This window comes from Electrophorus electricus, chromosome 1 (genome assembly GCF_041902795.1).
Source record: "Electrophorus electricus isolate QZ-2024a chromosome 1, ASM4190279v1, whole genome shotgun sequence".
NCBI classification, from domain to species: domain Eukaryota; kingdom Metazoa; phylum Chordata; class Actinopteri; order Gymnotiformes; family Gymnotidae; genus Electrophorus; species Electrophorus electricus.
This window is the reverse complement of record NC_137497.1, coordinates 41,645,332-41,670,136: the sequence shown is the minus strand read 5'-3', so window position 1 is coordinate 41,670,136 and position 24,805 is coordinate 41,645,332. Positions and strand designations below refer to the sequence as shown.

General features: G+C 47.3%; 2 protein-coding genes across 3 annotated transcripts in view; both read right to left on the bottom strand.

The window, feature by feature from the left end:
- Positions 1–15,291, bottom strand: part of eif3ha (eukaryotic translation initiation factor 3, subunit H, a) — a 32,253-nt gene extending 16,962 nt beyond the window's left edge. The window contains exons 1-2 of the mRNA XM_035526658.2: positions 15,165–15,291; positions 11,178–11,334 (exon numbers count right to left, since the gene is read on the bottom strand). Of these exons, the coding sequence (XP_035382551.1) occupies positions 11,178–11,334; positions 15,165–15,254 (247 nt within the window). The 5' untranslated portion in view covers positions 15,255–15,291. The remainder of the gene's footprint in view (positions 1–11,177; positions 11,335–15,164) is intronic.
- Positions 15,292–16,035: 744 nt separating this feature from the next.
- On the bottom strand, positions 16,036–22,336 carry rad21a (RAD21 cohesin complex component a). Of its 2 annotated transcripts, XM_035526588.2 has the most exons (15): positions 22,178–22,336; positions 21,603–21,666; positions 21,095–21,277; positions 20,819–20,948; positions 20,559–20,658; positions 20,342–20,448; positions 19,964–20,161; positions 19,672–19,797; positions 19,270–19,401; positions 18,758–18,981; positions 18,256–18,409; positions 17,806–17,951; positions 17,285–17,464; positions 16,941–17,024; positions 16,036–16,692 (listed from the first exon to the last, which is right to left on the bottom strand). In XM_035526588.2, exons 3-15 carry the CDS (start codon positions 21,236–21,238, stop codon positions 16,501–16,503), a joined length of 1,917 nt encoding a protein of 638 aa, XP_035382481.1. In that variant the 5' UTR covers positions 21,239–21,277; positions 21,603–21,666; positions 22,178–22,336; the 3' UTR covers positions 16,036–16,500. The 2 variants fall into 2 exon arrangements, with proteins under 2 accessions (XP_035382481.1, XP_026868089.2); XM_027012288.3 differs by lacking the exon at positions 21,603–21,666 and having other exon boundaries at positions 22,178–22,335.
- Positions 22,337–24,805: the final 2,469 nt, after the last annotated feature.

Genomic DNA, 24,805 nt, shown 5'->3' with positions numbered 1-24,805 from the left:
AAGCGTATTTCCACACGCACAATGCGAAGGGAACTCAAGGGACTGGGACTAAACAGCTGCGTAGCCTTAAGAAAACCACTCGTCAGTGAGGCTAACCGGCAAAAACGGCTTCAATTTGCTAGAGAACATAAAGATTCAAGTCTGGAGCAATGGAAGAAGGTCATGTGGTTTGATGAGTCCAGATGTACCCCTGTTCTAGACTGATGGGCACACCAGGGTAAGAAGAGAGGTGGCAGAAGGGATGCACGCATCATGCCTAGTACCTACTGTACTAGCCTGTGGGGGCAGTGCTATGATATGGGGTTGCTGCAATTGGTCAGGTCTAGGTTCAGCAACGTTATGTGCCCAAAGAATGAGGTCAGCTGACTACCTGAATATACCCAACCATCAGGTTATTCCATCAATGGATTTTTTCTTCCCTGATGGCACGGGCATATTCCAAGATGACAATGCCAGGATTCATCTGGCTCAAATTGTGAAAGAGTGGTTCAGGGTGAAAGAGTGGTTCATTTTCACACATAGATTGGCCACCACAGAGTCCAGACTTAAATCCCATTGAGAATCTTTGGGATGTGCTGGAGAAGACGTTACGCAGTAGTCCAAATCTCCCATCATCAATACAAGATCTTGGGGAAAAACTAATGCAACTCTGGACAGAAATAAATGTTGTGACATTGCAGAAGCTTGTGGAAACGATGCCACAGCGAATGTGTGCCGTAATCAAAGCTAAAGGCAGTCCAACGAAAGAGTGAGACCTTTTTTTGGCCAGGCAGTGTATAATTTTAGGACTTATGTAATACAGTGAACATTTGTAGACTTAAGTAGAATAAAATATGTATTTGTAGTTCAGACTATAGAGTACTGTAAAGCATAAGTGCACAAGGAATTAATTTTACCGTACTGTTCAGAAATCACCTATCTTTTTCAAAACTGTATCCGATTACATAACCATTTTGCAATTATTCAACTGTATGCGAGTGCCATAAACAAACTTGCACTCTATAACTTCAACATTTATTTACCCGGTTTAGATAGAGTTGGTTAACATCATTGGCTGATATTAGCGAGTGGCTTTCATTTTAAAACAGGGTCCTTAGGAAGTAGAAATCAGGACGAGGACACAAAACAGCACCACACTGGTGTACGGCCTCAAAAATCCTGACTGGAGCATCCTCAGGGGAGGATTTGGCATTTCTGAGGCCCCAAGCAAAGTTGTGTCTGACATTCTTATTTTTTTTACTGCAAAATATAACAACATTTACCTACCTTGTAGAAGCTTCACCCATCTTACAGCAGTCACAACTGAACAGTTTTTCTTCTTTGGGCATCGCTAGGTGACAAGTGTTTCGCGTTCAAGAGCCCTGATTAGCTAGGTAGCATGTTATGGCATCTTTGGTGTTTAACAATAAAAGAAGGAATTTTTTTCCCCCATTTTTTCAGCCAACCACTTGGAGCCAACAGGGGGCCCCCTGGTCTCTGGGGCCCTATGCGTTTGTGTGGTGTGCATATTGGTAAAAACTACCACTGAGCATGCAAAAAAGTTCAACTCCGGTTATAAGGACCAATTTGTAACATCTTTAATGCAGAACTGCATTTTAAATGGTTCAAATAAATCCATAAGCTGGTTCAAGTCTAAATACATGAAACAGTACGTTTCATAATTGTAATGAAAATTTGCATAACTTTTCATGATGGATGGCTGGAAGAAGCATGTGCTTGCCTTCACCTCCCTGGTTTGATGGCATCGTGTGATGGGAGAGAATTAGTGAGCTAGTGGGTGGAATAGAAGAGGACCAACACTGTGAATAAACCTGCAGGGGGAGGAATCGTGTGATATGATCAATAACGTAAGGTAAGATAATGAGGTAAGATTGCCCAACTCATAATCCCCACCATAGGCCAATTTATCCATTTGATATTCCCGCAACGAGGGGGTTTGTACCAAACGAGCACACAAATCAGAGACTGCAGGCTCTTGCGTTCCAGCAACACTGAAGCTCAGGAATTTCCATTGAGCCGGCGCAATTTAAAGGCTTTTGCGAGCAACATGCAGCTGGGGCAGAAACCCAAGCCACCCCACATTACTTGCACTACGGAATGGTGCCCTGGGTAGAACATTCAGCTCATGATATACTGGACTCCACAGTCATGCCCCGAGCACAAAAAAAAAAAAAGAGTGGGAGGCAGGAAAGTCATTAAAACCTGGACGAGCGGTGACATTTGATTGGTCACTGAACACGCGTCAGAGTGCTTTTATTTTACTGAAACACTGCATCAGGGCTGCCCAGGAACTCTGCATGGAAGGACACAGGTAACAAGGGCTTGTGACAAATGATTCAGAGCAACCCCCCCCCCCCCCCAACAATGTTACGCAATTTCTTGCCGCAAAGCCAAGCGTACGCTTGCGCTGGGCCGGGCGGGTAGGCTCCAGAGACGGGAGAGTGGATACTGGCACCCGGAGCTGCGTGCCATTACATGCTTGAGTTGTGAGGTCATTTGTGAAGGCTGTTTGACACATGATGGTAATCTTACATGGATTTGGGAGGGTGATGGATAGACAGTCATCGGCTGGCGTCATGATTCAGACGCACATCCCATTTCATCACACAACGACTTCCACACACAGATTAGCAGTCTCTCTCACACACACACACACACACACACAAACTGTGTGCAGTGCGAAATGTCAAATGTAAATGGCCATGGTTTTTCACCAGTAAAACACTGGTGTTAAGATTTACTGCTAAATGTCCAAGGTATATTCTTTGGTTTCTATTACTTGGCAACCCACTGCCATCACTCTCACTCACAGAGAGAGAGAGAGAGAGAGAGAGAGAGAGAGAGAGAAAAAATCATCCTTCCTGTTGTGAATATTCTAGTATAGCACCACGGGATGTAGCCCGACAAACGCTGATATTCTTGTCCATGGGCATAATGACAGACAGCGCCTCAAACCAAAGCTACTCAGCCACGCAGACCCGCCTGAGCCACAGCTCCAAATTACACATATTTCACGGCACCCAAAACACAATCAATATTAAACAACACCATCAAAGGCATGACACCCTGATTAGGCTCTGGTATAATTGTATTCATTCAGGTGGATCCGAAGTCAAATCTCTGTGGGAGGGGGGAATAACATCTCAAGCTTGACTTCCAGCAGAGCGTGCCAGGCAGAGAGGCGACCGCCATGCCAAAAGACAATGCCACGGTGTCGGACAATCCTGGTTATGAGAACCGAAATTACATTAACCATGCGCCCATCCCCACAGCCTCCAGAAACACAATCCTCTAATTTCAGCCAGACTGCGTGGCTTGCATGATTTCATCACTCCATGGGGCAGAAGCTCTCGTTCTACCGAATGATTGGTGGCAAAAATCATCTCCACTGACCGCTGCAGGTGTCTTAAAATCAGGCCTCCGTTCCCCACAGAACATAGCAGCTTCAGTTTGGCCATCCATTACGTTGCCTCCATCAGATCGATGGCTTTGCCTCCTTCAGACCCCCTGTCCTTCGCAGCCAGGCAACAGAAGCCATGCTTTCCCACCACAGGTAAGGTCCAATTAACCAGAAGCATGAAGATGCGCCAACACATTTTTTTATTTTATTTTTTTAACAATCAAGGCTGAAACGACCTCATTACCTCCAAGTCAGGGACTTCCAGTCCTGCCCCCAAAAGAACACTGAGGACAGACTCGATGGCTTTAATAAGCAACGATGATGAGGTAAAACCTGGAGCTGAGTGCACAAGATATGCAGGGTTTTACAGCGCCACAGGGCGAGCTGACACCAGGGTTAAACCGAACGCTGGAGGCTTTCAGCAGAACACAGAAGAGCTGCTCAATAGATTTTATTTGTTAATCGTTATTGCAATATTAGCAACTGCAGCACTGATATTGCCCAAGCCAACGAGGCCTCCGAGACACTCGTCTGGCTCTCGCCCGCCCCGACTCTACCATGCCACGCGAAACCCGCACCTCTGGACTAGGCCGGAAGGCTGAAATGTTGCCCGCTATGGTGAAAAGAAACTGAAAAGGCACTGGCAGTAGGTTACTCCTTACAGTGGACTTCATGTCTGTGTTGAAGTGAAAAGAGGCCATCGCTGCTTATGTAAACGATTCATTTGCATTTCCAGGAAACGTTGTATGAGTAATTCAGTGTAGACCATCAATAAATCTGCATCGCTGCATGAGGCAAGACTGCATTTACCCTGATAAACATCAACACGTGAAAACACTGAGCAGGGATCACAATAACAATCAGAACAAGACTAGGATTGATCATTAAATCCAATTCACGTTTCTTTGCCTGTGGCGTGCGTGGAATAATTCGCCTTAGTATGCCTGCTCCATTCACAACAGTACGCTGAACGAGATGAAGCACAGACATTCGCCACACCAAGGCGGAGGATACATAAAGTAGTCCACGTTTTACTCCATTTCAGTTGATTTCTATACACGGTCCATTAAGCCTGCCGAGCACTGCAAAAACATCCAGCGCATTCATTCCGGCGTACAGTTTTGGAAAAGCACGATAGAAGTAGTTCAATAGACCCATAGGAATTCTATGGCTAGTGGCATTCTAAAAAGAAGAAGCGCTCAGGCAGGACACCCGATCCAAGTGGCTTCCTTTGGGACAGGAAACCGTGTGGAGGCCCACCACCGGTAGACCTGAGAGCTTTTCCATATCGCCAGCTACTATTACAGAAACTATGCCGTGATACACAGTGGAACTGCCGGAAGGCAAATTTCAGCAACATCGATATCTGGAGTTTGATACGAAATTATAAACGATGGTCCTTTGCTGGGACGCGCTAGTTTGTAGTACATTCTGGTTTGCTGCATCTGCACTTGTGGGAGAGGTCGCCTTGATGACAGCCTGATAAACAAGGGTGGATCCTTGTTTAGGGTGGGGGGGCCTCGCAAAGAACGCGGTCGCTGAGAGCGGTGGCGGTGCGAGATATCCCCAAGCCGAGGGCTTCCCAGATGGGTCCGATCTGGGCCCGTTTGTGGTTTGGATGAAATCCGGGGACATTTGTTTGTTTTACAGGCAGCGCTGAGAATCGCGGCCCACCAGGGGAGGCGGGCTGATTACTGCCTGTTCCTGTTCCTGTCTCTCTCCGGACCACCAATGCTTTTGTTTACGGAGCTGAGGGGACATTATGGCTCAGCAGTGTTACCGTGGTCTTCCAACGTACTGCTAAAATTATGCCATCACTCTCAATATTTATTCTATAAAGAAATGCACTTAAAATGTACTGGAAGCTACATGGTCATACGACGTTGTAGCGGTTTAAATAGAAAACGCTATATTTTCAGGTCAGTCTGCACATCGTTCTGGTGATGTTAGCATATGATAGATAGAGAGATAGATAGAGAGAAGACATTAGTCATGCTGCTTCAGGAAATACAGAAAAAACAAAAGTTGAATGGAAGTTCTGTCCATCTCTGGGAGAACTCTCACACGGAACTTCCTGACCTGCAGACCATCTACTACAAGCGGTGCCAGACCAAGGCCAGGAGAATTGTGAAGGACCCCACCCATCCCAACAATAGACTCTTCTCTCTGTTGAGGTCAGGGAGGCGCTTTCGCTCCCTGAAGACCAAGAGAGAGAGGCTGAAGAGGAGCTTCTTCCCACAGGCCATTCGAGCCCTGAATCAGGGAAACTGATCAACTGTGGGGACCACCACCACCATGCAACATAACTGTATATCTGTACATCTGTATATATATATTTATATTCAATTACCTTGTTACACAACAACTGTAGATATGTTATTATACAAAATGGATCTGTACATTCTGGAGATTGTGTACATGTATACCCAACCATATACATTGTACATTGTGTATATAATCATAATATACATATATTGTACATACATTGTTAATATATTTTGTACATACATAGAATATATATTTAGCTTGCATATATATATATATTTCACATATAGAGAAAATCTATATTTCTCTATGCACCCCTGTTTTCTTTCCTCAGTTTGGACAGAGCACTCCCCACCATTTCACTGCGAATTATACTGTGTATGACTATGTATGTGACGAATAAACCAAACTTGAACTTGAGAAAGCCTGTATTACCACAGCCGACATAGCTCAGTAAATAACCTGAAAAGCAAGCCTCGTTAATCGCCTTCTCTAGAGAGAGAGAGAACAATCCCATAAACCACTGTCAGCAAGGGCTGTGCCATTAATGGAAGATCAATTGTTGTCACAACTTTGGCCACAATTAACACAAGGCATCAATTAACGCATGCAGCCATGTGCATTGCAGCATTCCGTGTACGGATAGATCATACCGGTGGTAACTACGCTAATCTGATCATCGTAATTAATAATTACCGCCACAGTATGCCGCACAATAAGAGCGTGCATTTTTCGTTAATTGCGCGAGCCTGCCTGCTGCAGGAGGGGTGTGAGGCTCCCTCATTGTGGATTCAGTAGTCTAGACATCAGTGTGAAAGCGGCACGCAGAATAAGACTAGGAAGGAGGTATGGGTAATCGCTCAAAAAGAGAGAGCGAGAGAGAGAGAGCGAGCAAGAGAGTGCGTGCGAAAGAGAGGACAGAATGAGACTCCCTCTAAAGAGAAGGAAATCTCACATGAACAGCAGAAGCAGTGCTGGAGCAACATAGACTCTGAGAGAGGAGGAGCAAGAGAGAAATTAAGGGTGAGCTAGCATGCTACACTGCATGAGCTATGTATTGACCATACGGGGCTGATTTTGTGGGTTGCTGACCCATTAGTGCTCATGATATTCTGCCTTACATGCCACAGTGTTGCGCGCCCCCTTCCCGGATTCCCATTCCATCTCTGCATCCACCCACCTCACAGTGGCAACGAAGGGTGTCAGGGACACAGGCTTCTCTTAACTAAGATTAATTGCAGCTAATATGCAGTGTGCCTGCTGGAACAAGGCGAACCACAGATCCCATTATGTAGCTGCTGCTAGCTGGGGGGCTCGGAGCCTTGGGGGGTGGGTCTGAGTGAGCCCGTTCGGCCGCTTGATGGCCGTATGAGAAGTGAGTGCCGGATAGGCTGTTCCCGCCACACATACATCAGTCAAGAGGAGGTGTGTGTGTGTGTGTGTGTGTGCGCGCGCGCGCGTCAACAGCAGTCCATCAGCTTTTTCCCCAGTTTTCTTTCCTCTCATGGCTGGTGAGGAAGGAAACAGACAGTAGAGAGGCAGGAGAGAGAGAGAAGAATTGTTCTCCCTGCCAACGCTGCCCCCAGCGCGCATCTGCAAATGGTGGATGATTCCATATTTCACACTCATTCGGGAGAGCGCACCCCTGGTGAATCTCTAATGACATGTAGGATTTTGAGTGCGGTGGCAGGAAAATTCAATAGGATTTATGGTGGCACAACACCAGAATGACAAAGACGTCACATGCGTGCGTGCGCGCCGCTGTCCGAGGCGAGGGGCTTCTGGGGGCAGGGTTACGTGGATGCCTGTGCCAAGGGCCTCCGGTGGCTACGCCTTCGCTCATCACCCGGTGCTGCGACCGTGAAGCCCCTCCTTCCGTTTTCATCCACTGCCTCGCCCTTCGACGGGTCCCGCTCACAACAACAGTCGGCGCTCAAACGCAGGTACGTCAAAGGATGACGGAGGCGGCGTGCGTGAGCCCGGCCCGGCTCAACAGCTCAGTCTCCCAGGACGAGGCATGAAGATCAAACAAGCTCCTTCTTTGCAGCGCGACCGTTTTCAGCATCGTCTCCTGTACTTCTAGCTGCTTCTAGGCAACATCACAACAGCTGCTGTCCTCCTGTCTGTTTATCCCCCCAAAACAGCTGATTTCTCAAGAAAAGCTGTAGGCTTTAATGAACGACTCACAATCAATTTGGAGAAACAGGAATGACTTTGCTAGGTGACAGAAGCCAAGGCTGTTCAGAAAGAAATCTCCTGCTTCATCGAAAAACAGAGCTCATAAAAAGGCCCGACAGATGCCAGATGAAAGGTACTGACGCGTTTGAGGCTACGCCTGGAGTTTTCAAGTACTCACGTTTACTCCAGTTTACTTCCAAGTACTCCGTGTTCAAACATAGTATTCGTGTCTTGATTTGGGAAGCCATTCTTCCGCTCCTAGAACAGACTTGGAGAGTGCACCGCTGCGCATTCCGAACGGAGAGGGCTTAAGCCCTTTAATTTTCACAGTTGTTTGTACATGAACACGCGAGCCGGCACGTAAGCCATTTCCATCTCTCCATAACGGCGAGCTGTTTGTTGGTTCTTTTTGAAGAGAAAAGCTACTGTACTTTCCAGGTGTGTCTAATTGCGGGGGAGCGGTTAGACAAAGTGGCAATCTGCCATCTCCTCACCAACAAACTCTCCCCCTTTAATACCATGGCTTCCAGAGAGACCCTATTTTCACCGTGCTCCAGTATACCCGAGTGGGCTAATCACAAAACTTAATTACCCCAGATCTACAGTGAGTACATCTGTCCCACATCTTCAAATGCATCAGTGATGAAGGCGTTCTGAATGCCTCGCTGTTCAACGCTGGCCTAGCTCAGGAGAAATGACTGGAAAAAGGGTAGCCTATGAGGGCCAACGCACCGGCACCTCTGCGGGGCACGGACCAACGGGCGGCACGCGAGGCCATGCGCATTTCACCAATGCTGGAAACACGGAGAAAGAAGCAATGGGGTTTGGTAGCGTTACAATCGCCGCACCACACCAAGCAAAAGTCCCGCGGTTTTCACTCGGCTGCCAATTTCCAGATTTTCTGCCTTGACCTTTCAGACCATCAGCTAAGACCTTCTGAAACCTGGGGTTACGTACTCATCCACAACTGGTGGCCGAGTCAGGACTCCTCCCAGAGTGTCCAGGGACCCCTTTCTCGGGCCTCCATGCTTCATTCCCGTAAGGAGCACTAGTAGCTGCAGTTGGTAGGCTTTTGTCTCATCACCCAGGACCTTTTGATTAATCACAGCATCAGCAGCGAGGAGAAGGATACAAGGCAATCTGCTAAAACCTTGGATAGGACGTATTCCGTGGAGGCATCGAGGGCCATTAATAAATCAAGGTTGTTAAATGCGAGAGACTGGCTAAGAGCCAGGGCCCAGGTGCAAGCCTGAGGCTGGATCCCTGCTCCCGTCAATCTGGCTTTACGAACTCCTTGCTGAGGGGTGTGGGAGGAGCCTGGCAGCCTGTGGGAGGAGCCTGGTGGCATGTGGGAGGATCCCAGCGGTGTGTGGGTCCTGACACTGTTCCCAGGTCACCGCTTACTCTCAATTACACATCTCTTGAATCCCAGCGACACTCTGGGTAATATCGACAACCCGCTACCCTCTAATGTCAGCTCTGTACTGGGCAATTAAAATGAGAAAGCCTTCAGCCCTGACTTGCATCTTAACCACACCTGGGAACGAGAGCATAAAGGAAGTTGGATTCACTGCGGATGGGGGAACAAGGGAGACACGGGAGAAGAGGGGGTGGGGGGTCTGCACCGTCACCCTAATCTCAGAGCACACTGCACACGGTTGGAAGCCTCCGTTCTCATAGGCTACGCCTAAGCAATAAGCTGCACTCACCAGGGAGACTCGCTCACATACCATTTTGCTCACCTGACACGCGATGACCCACGACCCACAACCCCAATCACTGAGCTAAGCTGCAGGCGCTCCCAGGAATCCTGATTCGGGGCGGGGGTCCACGACCGGGCTAACACGTTCACAGAAGCTCCGCGGCAGATTGCCCATTTAGCACGTCCATTGCGAGCTCTAGGACTGGGATGAGCTCCTCTGTAATAAATCCCAGATCAGGCTATAACGCCCCGCGCCTCCCGTCCTCCTGCTCAGCTCACCAACCCGCCTGCCTGGCCTCCATGTTGAGGCGCGGAGGGCGGAAACGAAGGCGCAACACTGCCACCTACTGAGAGCGGGAGAGAAAAACATCCGGCGGCAGGAGGACGGGAAAGGAAGAAACAGCAGGCGAGGGAGGCAACTCCCTTACGCCAGGCAGCACGGCACGCAGCACGGCGCAATACGGAGATCCCCACGTACCTTCGCACCTGCCAAGACGTATAGGAAGTGAAGAATGACAGCCGATCCGTGCGAGCTTCCTGGGAACGACGGGCCGTCTGTCACACTAGACAACTGGCTCAGCAGAAAGAAGTCAGCGAGACTGAGTTTAAGAATGACGGAGCTCAGAAAAAAAGTACACAGCCACACCGCAGCCTGGTAGGACTTCACAAAAAAAAAAAGCGGCACGACTTCAGAGAGAGCGTCAGATCTCGGCTTACAGTCAGCAGGGGAAGCGCGCAGAGCTGGAACACAACGGGACGCGGTTCTGCCAGTGGATGCACGCGCACGCCAGACGGCAGTTTTTAGGACGCTGGATATTGCTCCGTCGAACAGGCTGATGAATGGCGATGTCCTGTTAACAGAATCGCTTAATGAGCCCAAAGGGCACGCCGAGTCTTTAGGCACAGAGAACAGGAACGCTTACACTTTCCAATTGGAAAAATAGATTTTGAAGTACACGTCTGCATTCAGGCAGATATGGCCATGCACAGCAGCCAACGAGTGTATAAATTGCTCCACTGGTTTAAACAACAAAACAGGCCATTACTCCCAGATTTATCCCAGGAATGCTGCGAGCAAACACCCATCCCTGGACCCCCCGTCCCTGGCTTGGCCTCTCGCACGGGCCACACGCTTCGCTCTGCTGCTCGTTAGCGGGGCCGTCCTGCTTTGGGCCACCCGAGCGCTAACGAGAAGCCTGGATCAGTGAGGTCGCCCACTGCTGTCCGAAGGCCGAGGCCGGAGGGCCACTGCGGGCCACACGCCAGCCCGACAGAAGGCCGGGAGCTGATCACAGCAGCCACCGAAGAGGACCGGCGCCTCATGCTAATAATCCGCCCCGCTCGCCGCGGACGAGAGCCCGTCTGGGTTTGCTTGAACGGAAACCGCACCGCGTGCCGGGTCTGTTTCTATCCTGCACAATGATTCCAGCGATAATGGTTTCGTACGAGGCGTGCATATCCATGCTGGGAAAGCTTTGCTTGAAAACAAGACCCTGAGCTCTGGGAGACTTACCTGCTTCAACAAAAAGGTTAAAGGAGCAATTAACGTTGACATTTCGAGCTTTAACGAGGTGGCCCCGGCGCGAGCGCCGTGAGGACAGCATCGGGCCGGCAGCGGGGCTCCGCCCTTACCTTCGTCAAAGTCGGCGTCGTCCTCCGTGTGCTGGGGGAAGGGGAAGCAGTTGGTGATCTCCAGCCGGTCGTCCACCACCAGACCGAGCAGGACACCCTGCACCACCTCACTGCCCTGGCCCTCCTCCTGGTAGTGCTTGATGATCTTCAGCACCACCTGCGCACAAACACACACACACGTGAGAAGAGGGTATCGGCAGGTGTGCAGGTGCGCATGTGTTGGGCAACATCCCAGAAGCATTTAAAAAGAAAGGGTGTAGGATCAGAGAGGCAACACACTGAGAAAGTCAGCAAACGAGAATGCAAACGCTCAAGACAACGGTCTCGCCCGTTTTGTACACCGACTAACGGCCAAGATCCCACTGAAGCAGCGGTTCCGACGCGTGCTCCAACCTCGCAGGGTGGCACTTCGCTCTGTGCTTGGAGCTACATTTTATGTCTTCAGACACAGAGTAGCGTGGCTTCAGCTACGTTTTTATACGTCTCTCCTGACCCGAGCGGGGACGATATACGGAGAGAAATAAACCGCAAAGCAACTCGAGGTTTTTCGGATGACGAGACCAAAACAACAGAAGACATACGCTTTGAAGCCGAAACGCTACTCTTTTGCTGATACAGGGCTATATGGGGTCAATAAACTTTCTTAAAAGTTAGGCTTGCTGTTAAAAAGGCATCTTATTCACAGCATGACGCAGGTGACATGCTGATTAACCATGCTGATACGGGTTTAATATGCAGCACAGCCCTGGCGAATGCTACAAGCACACGCTGCCACGCACTTCAGCGTTCCCCAAGCCTGCGCTTAAGAGCGTTAGAGCTGTGATGAATGTGGATATTGGTGCCTCGCATTCCCACGGACACTCAATTCACAGCCTTCGGAAGGCCGGACGCTAATGGTTCCCCACAGTGGGGGCAACGGGGCCATTCCGTTGCACCAGGTGCACAAACAACCAAGCAAACAGTGATTAAAGACAAACAGGCCTGGCGCTGACGGGCAGATCACAGCGTGGCACGCAGCTGGAGCACAGCATCACCCAGTGTGAGAAGCCATTTCAATATGCCACTTTAAGCGCTTGATTTAGGGCCCGGAGCACGCGAGCTGAGGGGGTGGGGGGTGGGGGTGGGGGTGGACAGCCTCCCTGCCAGAACGGCCGCGCTTTCATGAAGGACAGTAGGTCACGACCGCGAGGTACAACAAAAAGCAGCACGGCCCAAGCCCCCGGGAGGAAAGGTCGCCTTCAACGCCCGCCGATTTCCCCCCACAACCCAGCCACGAACCTTAAGGTCAGAGGAGGGACGAGACAGAAGCCCAGTGCGCGTGGCCCACGGTCCCGCCGGGCTTATCGGCCCAGCAGAAGAACCACGCCGCGGGGACGCGGTAAGGGAACTCTGTCTGCCGGATCCTTTCAACCTCAGGTCAAGCGCCTGCTGTCCAGAATTAAATGGACGGCACAGCAGGGTCATGTGGGAGCGAATATCGCGCCTCAGGGCACCGCTGAGCACCACGGTCACCGTGGCCAACCAAAGTACCGGTCTGGGACCAGGTTACAAAACGTGCGCAAATGAAAGGAAGCTGAATTAAAGGAAATTAAAAGAAGAACCAATTTCCTATGGACGAGAAGCGACCGGTCATTTGCAAGCTGGCCTTTTTCTGCGCTCAGGACCGGTCTTCTGTGCTGGGTTGTGCCATTCCATTGTGCTGTTCAATTTTTTCAGTGCCTGTTTTCTGATCTTTTTCCCCCTTTCTTCCTGTGCCCCTTGTCTGGTCTTGTTTCAAATATTCGGGCGACTTGACAGACTGTCTTGTCCTCTTCTGCATACAATTTGTCTGTGTCAACAGCACACAGGACACACTTTCCATTTTCTCTCAATTTAGAAATAGCCAACTCCAAGCAGTTGCCATAGCCACTTGGTCCGCATATCAGACATTCGGCAGTAGCACCTGTATCTCTGTTACGACCGACTTTCAGAGTGTATATGGTTGTGGTGCATCTGGTCGGATGCTCACGCCACAATCAAAGAGGAGACAGGGACTCCCAGTTTTTTACTCATCTCTGCAACCACTAGGTTCGCTAGAATGAGGATGCCCGCTTTGTATCCACCTTGCTGAATTCCATCCATCTTGGCAACGTATCCAGCCGGAAAACGATGCCAGCTGGTCCTTTTCCCCCCCTAAACGATGCACATACACTGTCAGCAATTCACGCGATCAACATCTACCCATCGCAAGACAGACCTGGACACCGAGTTATACAATTTTACATGCACTATATAAGCTTCACAAGACTTGGGATAAAAATCCACAGGGGGGGTCGGGTTTCAAGGTCACACATGCACTCCATAATCACACCTCCAACCAAACGAGGGCGTGAACTATGTCTGACTTCTGCCTCGATCTCCTGCCATCTAGCTGGAGAACAGCAACGGGACACTTATTGATGGCACACTGGTGCCCGGGGCTCTGCTCCACCACGACCACTGCCAGTCTTGCCCGGACTCAGTTAATGAACCGAGGAAACACCGGCGGGTCCGTCGCAGAGGTGAGTGGCCCTCAATTTGTCCTCCACGACGCTTCATCGGTTGCTGGCACGAAGCGATTGGGCGTCAATACATTCGGGGACCCACGCTGTGTCAACAGCTAGGAGTGATGCAATGTGGAGAAACTGCTGCACCCCAAATAGAGACAGGGAAGTTATTTATTTACCTCATTCTCCAGATTCCCATTCAGTCCACGCTGCTAGTCTCCTTATATAGGCCACACAAAGTAAAGTAACGTTACGTGCCAAGTCGCCTAAGATACAAAATCCTGACACACAAAAAGGCCAGAATTCGATTATAAATAAAAGAATCTATGTTCTTCATGACACTATTCACCTTTTTAATAACAGATCCTCCTTAATGTAGCACAACATTTTAGATTTGGGATGCGGAACACGGAAAGTTGAAAGACGTTCTTAAGCATCGTGGATGTTTTAAAATGTACCCACCAACGGCTATTTGCATTAAGGCCAGAGTACTCCTGTACTCTGATGCAATTCTGCCCCCTCATGGCAAGTAGAGAACTGTAGGGAAGGCTTTTTAGAGGTGTCCTTTTACTGATACGTTTAATAAGCCAAGAATCCAGAGTTAAAGTCTCTAATTTGAGAACAAAACTTAATAGCATAAGGGTTACAACTAAAATTTCAGAAAGACATCTGGGCTAACTGCTAGAATCATAAGCCGACTGCAACAAGAAACATCCGCCAGGATTTTTACTAGTATACGAAAACGAGCTAGACTATTACAACATAACACACTACTAAAATAGACTTTTAGTGCACATTTCATCACACCAGTATTCTTTAACTGAGACTCTGAAGGACTCCAGCACTCGGTAGTTTAGTGCAGGGTGTCCAGTTCCAGTTTCACCCTTTTCCTGCTCAGAGACAGCAGAATCAACTCTTTAATGATGTGATTACAGCGTTTAATGGGTGTTTCTGAGCAGGGGATCCGGCGTGCTGGGTATGTTACGCCTCGGGTCCCGGTGTTACCCCGCCATACAACCCCCGTTTATACCAGCTACAAAGCGGCCAATAAACACAAAAGCGCTCGTGTTGGTTTGGTGATCCGACGGTCTCCGCGTTAATGAAACGATCAGTACTGATTTCTAGGAAGCGCATTTACACAGCAGCTAATGGACACAACCGACTCTGCCGTTACTCGAACCCGGCATGCGCCGACTACCAGTCCGCGTCCTTTACTCGCCGGAACACCGGTTATACTGGTTTATATTTACGCCGGTTATACTGGGTTTCAGACTTTCCCGTCACGGTGAAACCCGTAGCCAGCTAAGAAGAGCGAGCTCGTTAAACTAATATAAGCTAAGCTAAGATAAGCTAGGCTAAGCTAACGTTAGCCTGTACGCCTAGCGCCTGCGATGAGCTAAATAAAACGGTACCGTACGCTCTCCTGAGAAAACGGTGAGGGTGTCTGTCCGTCAGCACTCACCAGTCCATCTATCTGGATCCGTTTGACCTGGGAATCGAGCGAGCAAGGCGCCGGAGCCACGGGCTCCTTACGTGCGGCCATAGTTGCCATGAGGACAGGACATGTGTTTCCGGGATAAAGATACTACTTCCGGTAGTAATCAGCGGGCGTTTTTCAAAACATTGTAGACAAACGTGCTTTATTAAACGAGCGTGAGTTGTTAACATGTGGGCATGTCTACCTCCTTTGCCTTAATATAGAAGATGCAGTAGTACAAAATGGAAATACTTCCAACTGTTAAGCACGAATTAATTATTTAGAAACGTATGCATTTACCCCAAGAGATCACTGGGTATCTTGTCAAGGTATCTTGATTGTGAACTACAAAAAACCCAGGATTTAATTTTTTAAAAGTTAATACTTACAAGTTTAATTTGACATTTAGGATTCATTATCTTAAAAATCTGTTTGAGCCAACGCCATTTCATATGAAAGGAGTCACGCAGCGTAAGGGTTTCCCCTTTCTCGCTAGCTTTGAACATGCACTAATCTTTTGTACTTTACAGCAAAACATTCTGTGCATGAAACTCCTGGAGGGTTATTTTTGGTGTTTATTAAAAACAGCTTTTAATCATTAAAAAGAAAAATCCATCTTGACCACCATTAAGTGTGAGCTCACTCACTAAGGCAATGCATATCAGGTTAAAAGGGTAGAAAGGCAAGAACATGTTTCTAGTTCAAACTATTGTATAGCAAAGAGCTGGAGATGTGGGGCACTAAAAGCATGAAAAAATCTAAAGACTCAGGGGAGGGGAAAAAAAAAAAAAAAAGCATTAGCCTTGCTAAATGGGAGTCCACATTTAAGCACAAGTGCATAGAATTCCCAATATAGTTTAGTTTGAATAAACCTTTAATAACCACAGAGCAATCCTTAGACATGTCATTAAAAGGGATACAAAATGTTGAGCTTCTGCATTATTCAACACTTACACCAAAACTTCCAAAAATAAACCTGTCTCTCAAACATGACATTATCAAAAATGTAAAAATGTATACACCTATTCTACTAGTATTTGAGCTGTAAAACCTAAATCAGGTAAAAACCAAAGTGTTAAAACAGTTTCTGAAATATAGAAGACAGGCTGCAAAGTTTCATTGGTTTTGAAATAATGGGAATACAAGAGACCAACATGTAAGCCCCCTGCTATGTGGAGTTAAAACCTCGTCATGATCAATTCTTCTTACAATTGGTCCAAAAAACAAGCCAGATACACAATAACAATAAAAAAAAAAAAAAAACTGACCAACATTAAAAAGTGTTAAATACAGCTACTACACAGATCAGAGTAACATGCACCTATACAATATGGAAGCGTGGCCCTGGCGTGGCGACGATGTCACTGTAGGGCTCGACCTGAGACAGGTCAACAGCTTGCTGTTTCTTCAGGACCAGGAAACTGTAGAACTTGGCAGCAGCCTGCTTCCTGTTGTTGTTCTTGCAAAGCTCCAGCAGGCTGATGGACTGGACTCCGGTCTTGGCCATCACACGCTGCAATGCAACACACACGCAAACAAACTCAGGCTCCAACCGTTTCCTTAAAAGTGGCTGTCCAAAACCGCAACAGTGTCAATGTAAAAGAGGAGGTATGGGGTCAGTTGGCAATTGCTCGTCCTTATTCCTTTTTGATGTTAATCAAATGACCATTCTTGGCTAGAGGGCTCACAAACATCTTGATTGTATAAAATGAAACGCATTTTGCCATCCCTGTGAAGTGGTGAGGTGAATCAGAAGCATACCTGAAGTCCATGCAGCATCTGCTGGGTTCTCTTGTTCCATCTCCTCTCCTCCTGGTCCTGGTCTCCGCCTTGGCCCTCAATCTCCTATGCATTTTATTAAACAATTACAAATGGTCACTAATTATGCTCTTAAAAACAGTGACGATGAATGAGGTGGCAAGAGAAATGGCATTTTTCTACTGCCTCGACACCATTACACCTACTGGAATATTTCCATTCAATGTGGCTTTTGAATCTGAACGTGGCTTCTTGTCTTGGTCCCAAAAAATATTATGCAAAAAAATCTAGTAATTTTGTTTTGTTCGGACTGTTTTTTTTTTGGTGCGAGGACCAAAGACCCGTACCTCCTCCTCCTCACTGTCCTCCTTATCCTTGCTTTTCTCCCCCAGCAGGTCAAGCTCTGGCGCAAGCCTGGAGAGGCTGGCGCTCTCCTCGGGGGGCAGCTCCACCTGGGGCACGTCCAGCTGTTGGGTCAGCCCCGTCTGCTCCACCGGCGGCAGGCTCTGATCCAGCATGGCCATTGACTGCAGAACCATCGCAGAAACATAAAAAAAAAAAAAAAAAAAAAAAAACACCACGCAAAACACTAAGTAAATCAACAGTCTACATAATTGGGGCATTTCTAGAAAACAAAGAAACTAGCAAATAAATGAACAGACATTGCCAACACTGCACATGATGGCAGTAGCAGAGGTCTGAAAACTTTAAACTCTTTTTCATCTGACAGGCTGGTTGGAGCAGGAAAGGCACTGGTCTGAGGAGTGCCTGCAGGAATCAAGCTCACTGCTCACGACGGCGGCAGAAAAACACACTTTGTACAAAGACGACGGGTATGAGGAAAGGCAATCGCTGTGAACCCACTCACCGGCAAGGTGGGCTCGGGCTCCTGAGACTTGCGCTTGACGGGACGCTGCCTGGGGGGCGGAGGCATCAGGGTCTCGTCCAGAGTGGTCCGGCTGCCCTCGATAGAGGAGGCCTGCAGTACACTGGGCTCCTCCAGGATGGTCTGATCTGCAGGGCACCAACCACCACACATTTACCCGTTACACTTACAGCTGAGCTGCAATGTCTGAATTCTATTCACCAGCATACTGACAACAGCATTCTCTCAAGAACACCCAGAAAAACACCCCAACAGGCACGCAAGTGTATACTTCAAGTTTAAATGACTAAACACACATTCTTGGCTGGAACACAAGAATGCATTTTCAGACATCCATTGTGTTGACACCAACACTCCACTTGGAATGCTCGACCAGGACACTGCAACATCTCCCACTGACCACTGCAGGGCGACCCAGTGCAGGCCACTCACCGATGACGTCTCCGCGCAGGCACGGCTGCTCCTCACGGGGCACCTCGGGGTTCTCCAGCTCCCGGAGAAACTCCTCCAGGCTGTCGGCCTCGCCACCATGCCTCCTCTTCCTCAGCTCGTCCGGCACCAATGGCGTCAGGCAGCGCGTGAACATCTGCTCCCAACACACAATTAGTCGAGCCATAATTAAGCGTTCATAATTTAGGCTTCCGTGACACACAAACCTTAGCTTTCAACTTAATCTTCAGTATGTTATTCTGCCAGTGGGAATTCTCTGGTGTGAAATTTGATGGAGCACAACATACGGTCCACTCAACCCAGCAGGTTTTTTGGTTTTTTTTTAATACACACACTCAAACTAATATTTGTCAGATTCAGAGCCCAGGAGATGCCCATGGATGCTACTGGCTGTTTCGCGTGATGACTAATCATCTTCCACTGTAAACAAGTGCACCCTGCGCTGAGACCAGGCCGTGCAGAAAGGCCCCGACAGCAGCTGTACCTTAAGCAGGCGGCCGTTCCAGAGCGGCTGGGCTGGCAGGGAGAAGAGCTTCTCCACACCTCCCGTCTCCTTCCACATCATCAGCTTCTTGGTGGGCGGAGCCAGGTCCAGTGTGGTGACGATGTCCGAGTAGTCACTGAGCTGCGCACGGATGGTCTTGCTGTCGAGCTCCTTCAGGCTGTCCACAATCAATTTCCTCTTCCTCTTGGCCTTGGTCTCTTTCACTGAGAACATCATCAAAACCACAATTGCTCACCACTTTTCAATATGGCTCAGACTCAGTTTTTTCAAACCAATGCAGCTTGTTTTCTCTTCTTTAATAGCACTAAATGGTCAACATCTTTAACAAGACTATACATGGAGGAGCTGTGGCCATCTACTGTGGTCAGATGTTCAGTTTACAGCTTATGCCACTTTTTCAGTCAATATTATCTGAAACATTTCCTGTACTTCCTACTCAAACCCAGGTGGGACTTTTCCTCCCAAACCAGTTATGTGGTCTGTATTGTTACCAGTGATGTCGATGGGCTCCAGAGCAAAGGCCTCCTCTACGTTAGGCACCAGAGTAGTCTGCTCTGTCTGATCCGTGGTGTTAGGAAGAGGGTCTACCGGACCCAAGTCAGGGCTGTCCGGTGCTCCAGCGGCTGAAGAGCCAATGTCACAGCACAGCAAGAGATGGAAACGGACGATTAAAAATGGGGGTCAAAACAAGCAGACAAAAGGGCAGCAATCTGCACTCTACAGCAAAACTCAACAAGTTACCAACATAAATATATTTCAAATCAAAAAACACATACAAAGCAGAAGGAAGATTCAAATGAACTAACACCTATAACTATTCACTAAAAAACACATAGCAGCAAGATAATGACAGTTATAATAGCGTTAATGGTGCTGTAAACAAAGAAGCTTACGGGAGAGGTTATCAAAATCGTCATCATCGTCGTCTCCGTGTTCTGGGGGCATCATGACACTGTCCGTGATGGCTGGAGGATCATCAAATATTCCGCCACCACCATCACTGCTCAAGAGCTTATCCACTACAAGTAAACAAAATCACTGTGATTAAAATCTCTCTGATCCTATATACGGTCATTAAATTTCTAATGAAGCACAACCTAAACCCAGCTAAGCATATGCATCCAACTACTCAGTCAGAAACCACCCCCCCCCCAATCAGTCTATAAGCACCGACCCCATCCCTACCGAGTATTCCACCATCACTGTTCTCCAGGTTGTTCTCTCCAAAGTCATCATAGTCAAGATTGGTCGACTTGTCAGGAAGGTGGGCGGGGCCAGGCTCTGCCTCCAACAGAAGGTTCGAGGCAGAGGATCCGTGGATGATGTCCACCTCAAAAGCACTCTCCTCCCTCATAATACCTCGATCGTCCATGCCAAAGTCACCTGCAAACAACATACAAACTGCAGGTTACCAGTGTCCAACTAACACCCATCCACCTTTTCGACAATCCTATTTACATTTTAGTATAACTACAGCATAACGTCTAGCAACAATAAAGCAAGCAAGCTATAACATTTTTTTAAATGACCTTTGCATGTGATGCATTTAGAGCTTGAGTTTACCAAAGTCATTGTCAGCCATGATGCTGAGACTGCCCACTTCCTCTCTCATGGTGATCTCCTCCACACGGCTCTGGTTCAGCGTGAACTGCTGGGCTACATCTATGTCACTGGAACAGATCAAACTTGCATCACTTCACCTCTAAAAAACACTAACAGACAGCAAGTTATTCAGCGTAATAACCACAGCAAAAACCCATTGGGGAGAACCCGCACATACTCAAGATCAGGAAGGGGCTGATCAAAATCATGAAATTCTTCTGGCAAAGTGATGGCGTTGTAGGCAGCCTCGCGATTGTCTTCGGGCAGATCGACAACACCTGTGGCAGACAGGCAATTTTAGGACAAACGCAATGTCTCATTGGCACAGACGTCCAAACATCACATTTTAAATGATCGGTTAACCTAGACTACAACACGGTCAGACCATGCAAAATGATACAGGTCAACCACCAAAGCAACAACCACACTGGACCTTACCTGGTCGGAAAGCCATTTTGATCTTAATGAAAGCCTCGTTACAGTCAGCAAGCAGGTACTTGGCTTTCCTATGGTAGATCCTCACTACACCCAGGAGAAGATGTCCAGATGTACGTAGAGCCATTTTCACCTGGAAAAGAGGGGAAAAAATACAGTAAAATTAAAAAGCTGCACTTTATAGTTATATACTGGTAACAGGCCAAGCAGGAAGCTTCATCACACAGTTACAGCTCAGTGAACCGCTGAAAAAAGTCCTCGTTAGGCTGAAGAACACACCTTGGGGGAAATGATGCTCTCCACACTGCTCTCCAGGTTGCATTCAAAGACGTGAGCTTTGGTCAACTTCTTGTCCCAGTGGGCCGCCAGCCATATCTTGGCTAACGGCCCACGCTTGCTGAGGACAAAGTGGGCGTAAAACATTGGCCCTGTGATCGGTCAAGGCGTAGGGGTCAGCGACACCTGTCGGAAGAGACATACGTGAGGCCAAATGCCCATAGCAAATTACGGCTCGCACGGAAAACGTATTAGCTAAAGCAGTTACCTAGTTGCCTCTCAATCATAGCTAGCTAACGTTATCTACCGTTTCAACGTCTGGTCTCCAAAAAAAGCAAGACTAGCTCGCTAACTTGCTGCTAATAAACAATTTACTGGAGACAATATGCAGAGCTCACAACATCCACCATTACCGGTAACAATACTATCATAGCGTACTCGCTAACGATAAACAGTTGTTTGTATTGCTGAACAGCAACACCAAGAGACAGGAGACGCCTTAAATACTAACCTAGTTAGGAGAGGTTAGCTAGCGTTAGCTAGCTACAGGTCTTTCGCCAGAGATTGCTAGCGGACTATAAAAATAAAAAACAAGTGTCAAGGAGGACCACGTTTAGCCGTCAACCGTCAATTTGTTGTCTATAAATGATCTAAAATCTTAGCCAGATAGCTAATTGTGTTCCTCAACGCTGCTTTCCACGGCAAGTTGCTAAATTGGCTAACTAGTCGGGTGCATAGCCGATAGGCAATGGTTAGCAAAATTAGCAACCTAGTTATGTCCCAAAATAACTAAATCGTTACATTGCACGGTTTTTCAAACATGGCCAAGCAATTCGGAACCACATATAAATATGTAACCTATCTGTTCTCAAGCACAATGCGAAGCTATTTTGGACTAATAACAAGATAGCATAATCTAATCTTAAATTAACACTACCTAGCGGCTAAAAAACTCGCTAACTAGCTGATCTGGATAATGAAGTTATCCAACTGTTAGCTAACTAGCAAGCGGCTGTAATTATTTTTATAGTATTTTCCAACTGAGAGCCATTATTCGATTACTAATGCAAAACGAATTAAACTCACCATTCAACAGTAATTTTTTCGTATGGATACGGGGCGGTGTAAGTTCTTCCTTCACTGCTGAAGAGAAGTTACAAGCTGTTTCCCTCCTCAGTCGTCCCTCTCATTGAATCTAACAAAGATGGCGCCAGCTTTCTTCCTCCCGCTTGCGACGCTTTAAAATCAGCGGGATGTTTACAGTCAAAAATCGGGCGTGGGAGGAGCCTAGCCGCTGAGTGACAGGACGCCGCCGCCGTGGGAGGAACTTAGCCGTTGAATGACAGGACGCCGCCGCCGTGGGAGGGGCTTGGCCGTTGAGTGACAGGACGCCGCCGCCGAACGCCCTTGGCTTGTAAGGTCGCTGTTGAAAGAGGGCAGTATTGTTTTACAAATCAATCCCACCCTGGTTACACTATGCCTGTGTCTCTTATAGTAACACGCAGCGGAAAACGTTAGCGAGGGTTTCATATCGTGTTAAGTGCACGAGATCAGTATTTCTATAGTTGGTGTAGGTTAATTTAGTTTGCTAAGGTTATTCTGTTTGTTGCATTTCAGTTGGAGTCTGCTGATTTAGTACTAAAGGCTGAGACGTGGTGTCTTTTTTTATATTTCTTGGAAATCTCAAGTGCCTCGTTTCCTGCTATAGTTAAGCGCCACTGAATAGATTTCCCATCCATTTTGTGGAAAGTAGCTAAAGGTCAGGCCATGTCATTAATTCATCCTTACACTGGAAACGGTCCCCTAACAAATCTTTGCAAATCTGTGTTTTCAATATTTCATGAAATCCAACGAAGATATTAAACAGATGTTTTTCGTGCATTTCCTGAATCATTCCAGACAGTCAGTATCATGCTTGTTTGTACCTGCTGGAATGGGTTATTTTCAAATCAATACTGGCTGTTTCTTTGTATGTCAAGTAGTTTTGCAATAGCAGCATATTTGATCTCACCCCGTGCAGTACTATGGCAAGAGATGTTCTGAATATTTCATATCATACTTACAGAAACCTTGCAGAGCAGTTATAGTAATACACTTTGTAGAAAGTAATGGAATCAAATAATAGAAAATGTCAAATGTGTCACATGAAACTCTGATTTGTTTATCGCTATTAGCTTACCTTGGAGATGACTGTTTCTATCTTTGGAGTTTATATATTTCCTGGACACCACATGAATGAAATCAAATATCTATAGAGCTCAGTTTGCAGTATAGATAATTCAAACAAACATCAAGGTTCACTGAGACAGGATTTACTCTGGCTAGTCGGATGTTTTTTTGCAGTCGGTGGTGATCGTTGACATTTTGACTCACTGTTCCACAGGGAAACTAGGCTACACAGAATCACTGAATCCAGGCCTTTCAAATGAATCTCATTACTGTAAATATCTACAACCACAGGGTTACTCAGTTCATGACAGGGTTTCTGCACACTATAATAGATCTATTTACATTTATGGCATTTAGCTGACGCTTTTATCCCAAGCAACTTACGATCATGGTTGAATACAACGTTTTTTTGAGCATTGGAGAGTTAAGGGTCTTGCTCAGGGACCCAGCAGTGGTAACTTGGCAGTGGTGAGCTTGAACTGGCAACCTTCCGATGAGCTTGAACTGGCAACCTTCCGATTACAAGTCAAATACACTTAATGACACTTAGGTGTAGCCAGCAACTACCATTTTATTTCACACATCTTGGGAATGTAGTCAAGTCGCATGGTTTGTTTTGCTCAGTTGTGGTGTGCACTTAAATGTAATATGCTTATTATTAATCCTGTCATGTACTACCGTGCAAACTGAGATTGGAGAAGAAGTAAGCATTGCCACAGGTATGCCCAGTTTAATTATTTAGAGATGGTTAAGGTACTTGACTAGTAATCATAAGGTTGCCAGTTCAAGCTCCACCACTGCCACCTTGCCACTGGGCAAGGCCCTTCAACCTTAATTGGTCAAATTGTATTCAGTCATAACTGTAAGTTGCTTTGTGATGGAAGATGAAGTTCATTGATCTTCTGTCTTTGAGGCTTTTGAGTTTCGTTTTCAACTGCTTTTGTCAAAGTGTTTGACAGTAGCACAGCTGTGTGACTGGTCAGAATTGTTACTGCATTCAGTGTACTGGAAGTGTACTGTATTTAGAACGGGGCTGTGTCAACATTTACTTTACTGTACAAGACTACTGATCCAGCAGTTATATGTTTACATGTTTAATGTTAATCTTTACTTGTTTAAATACCCCCCCCCCCCCCCCCCCCCCCCCCAATAAAAGAGTGTGAAACATAACATGTTCGATGAGGAAGCATTTGATAGATAAAATATTTTTGTACCGGTTGTAGTGCTCACTCTGAATAAACTCATACAATCCCGTATATGCATTAGCCTGTTCCATCTATTAAAAGTGCCACTTAAATTAACACAGTATAAATTTGTCCAGAGGAAAAAGTGAGACTCGGAGCAGCAGCAAAACTGCACACGAGCCCAAATGGCCTGTGTGTATTGAACGAGTCCTGATCGCAGACTTAACCTCTGGCCTTCCATCTCCGACCGTTCCCCAGTGTCGGGCGCACAGCAGTCCGATTAACCAACTCTGCTCCCTCCCACTCCAAGCAAAGAAGGCAGCATCCCTGTTCTTCAGAGCCCTCCGGGTACGTGGGCCAG

Coding starts and splice junctions, on each gene's coding strand:
- rad21a (XM_035526588.2), bottom strand. CDS start 21,238: ATGTTTTACGCCCACTTTGTCCTCAGCAAGCGTGGGCCGTTAGCCAAG. Junction 18,982..19,269: donor GGAGCCCATCGACATCACTG/GTAACAATACAG, acceptor TGATGTTCTCAG/TGAAAGAGACCAAGGCCAAG. Junction 17,952..18,255: donor CCTGCGCGGAGACGTCATCG/GTGAGTGGCCTG, acceptor GGTGCCCTGCAG/ATCAGACCATCCTGGAGGAG.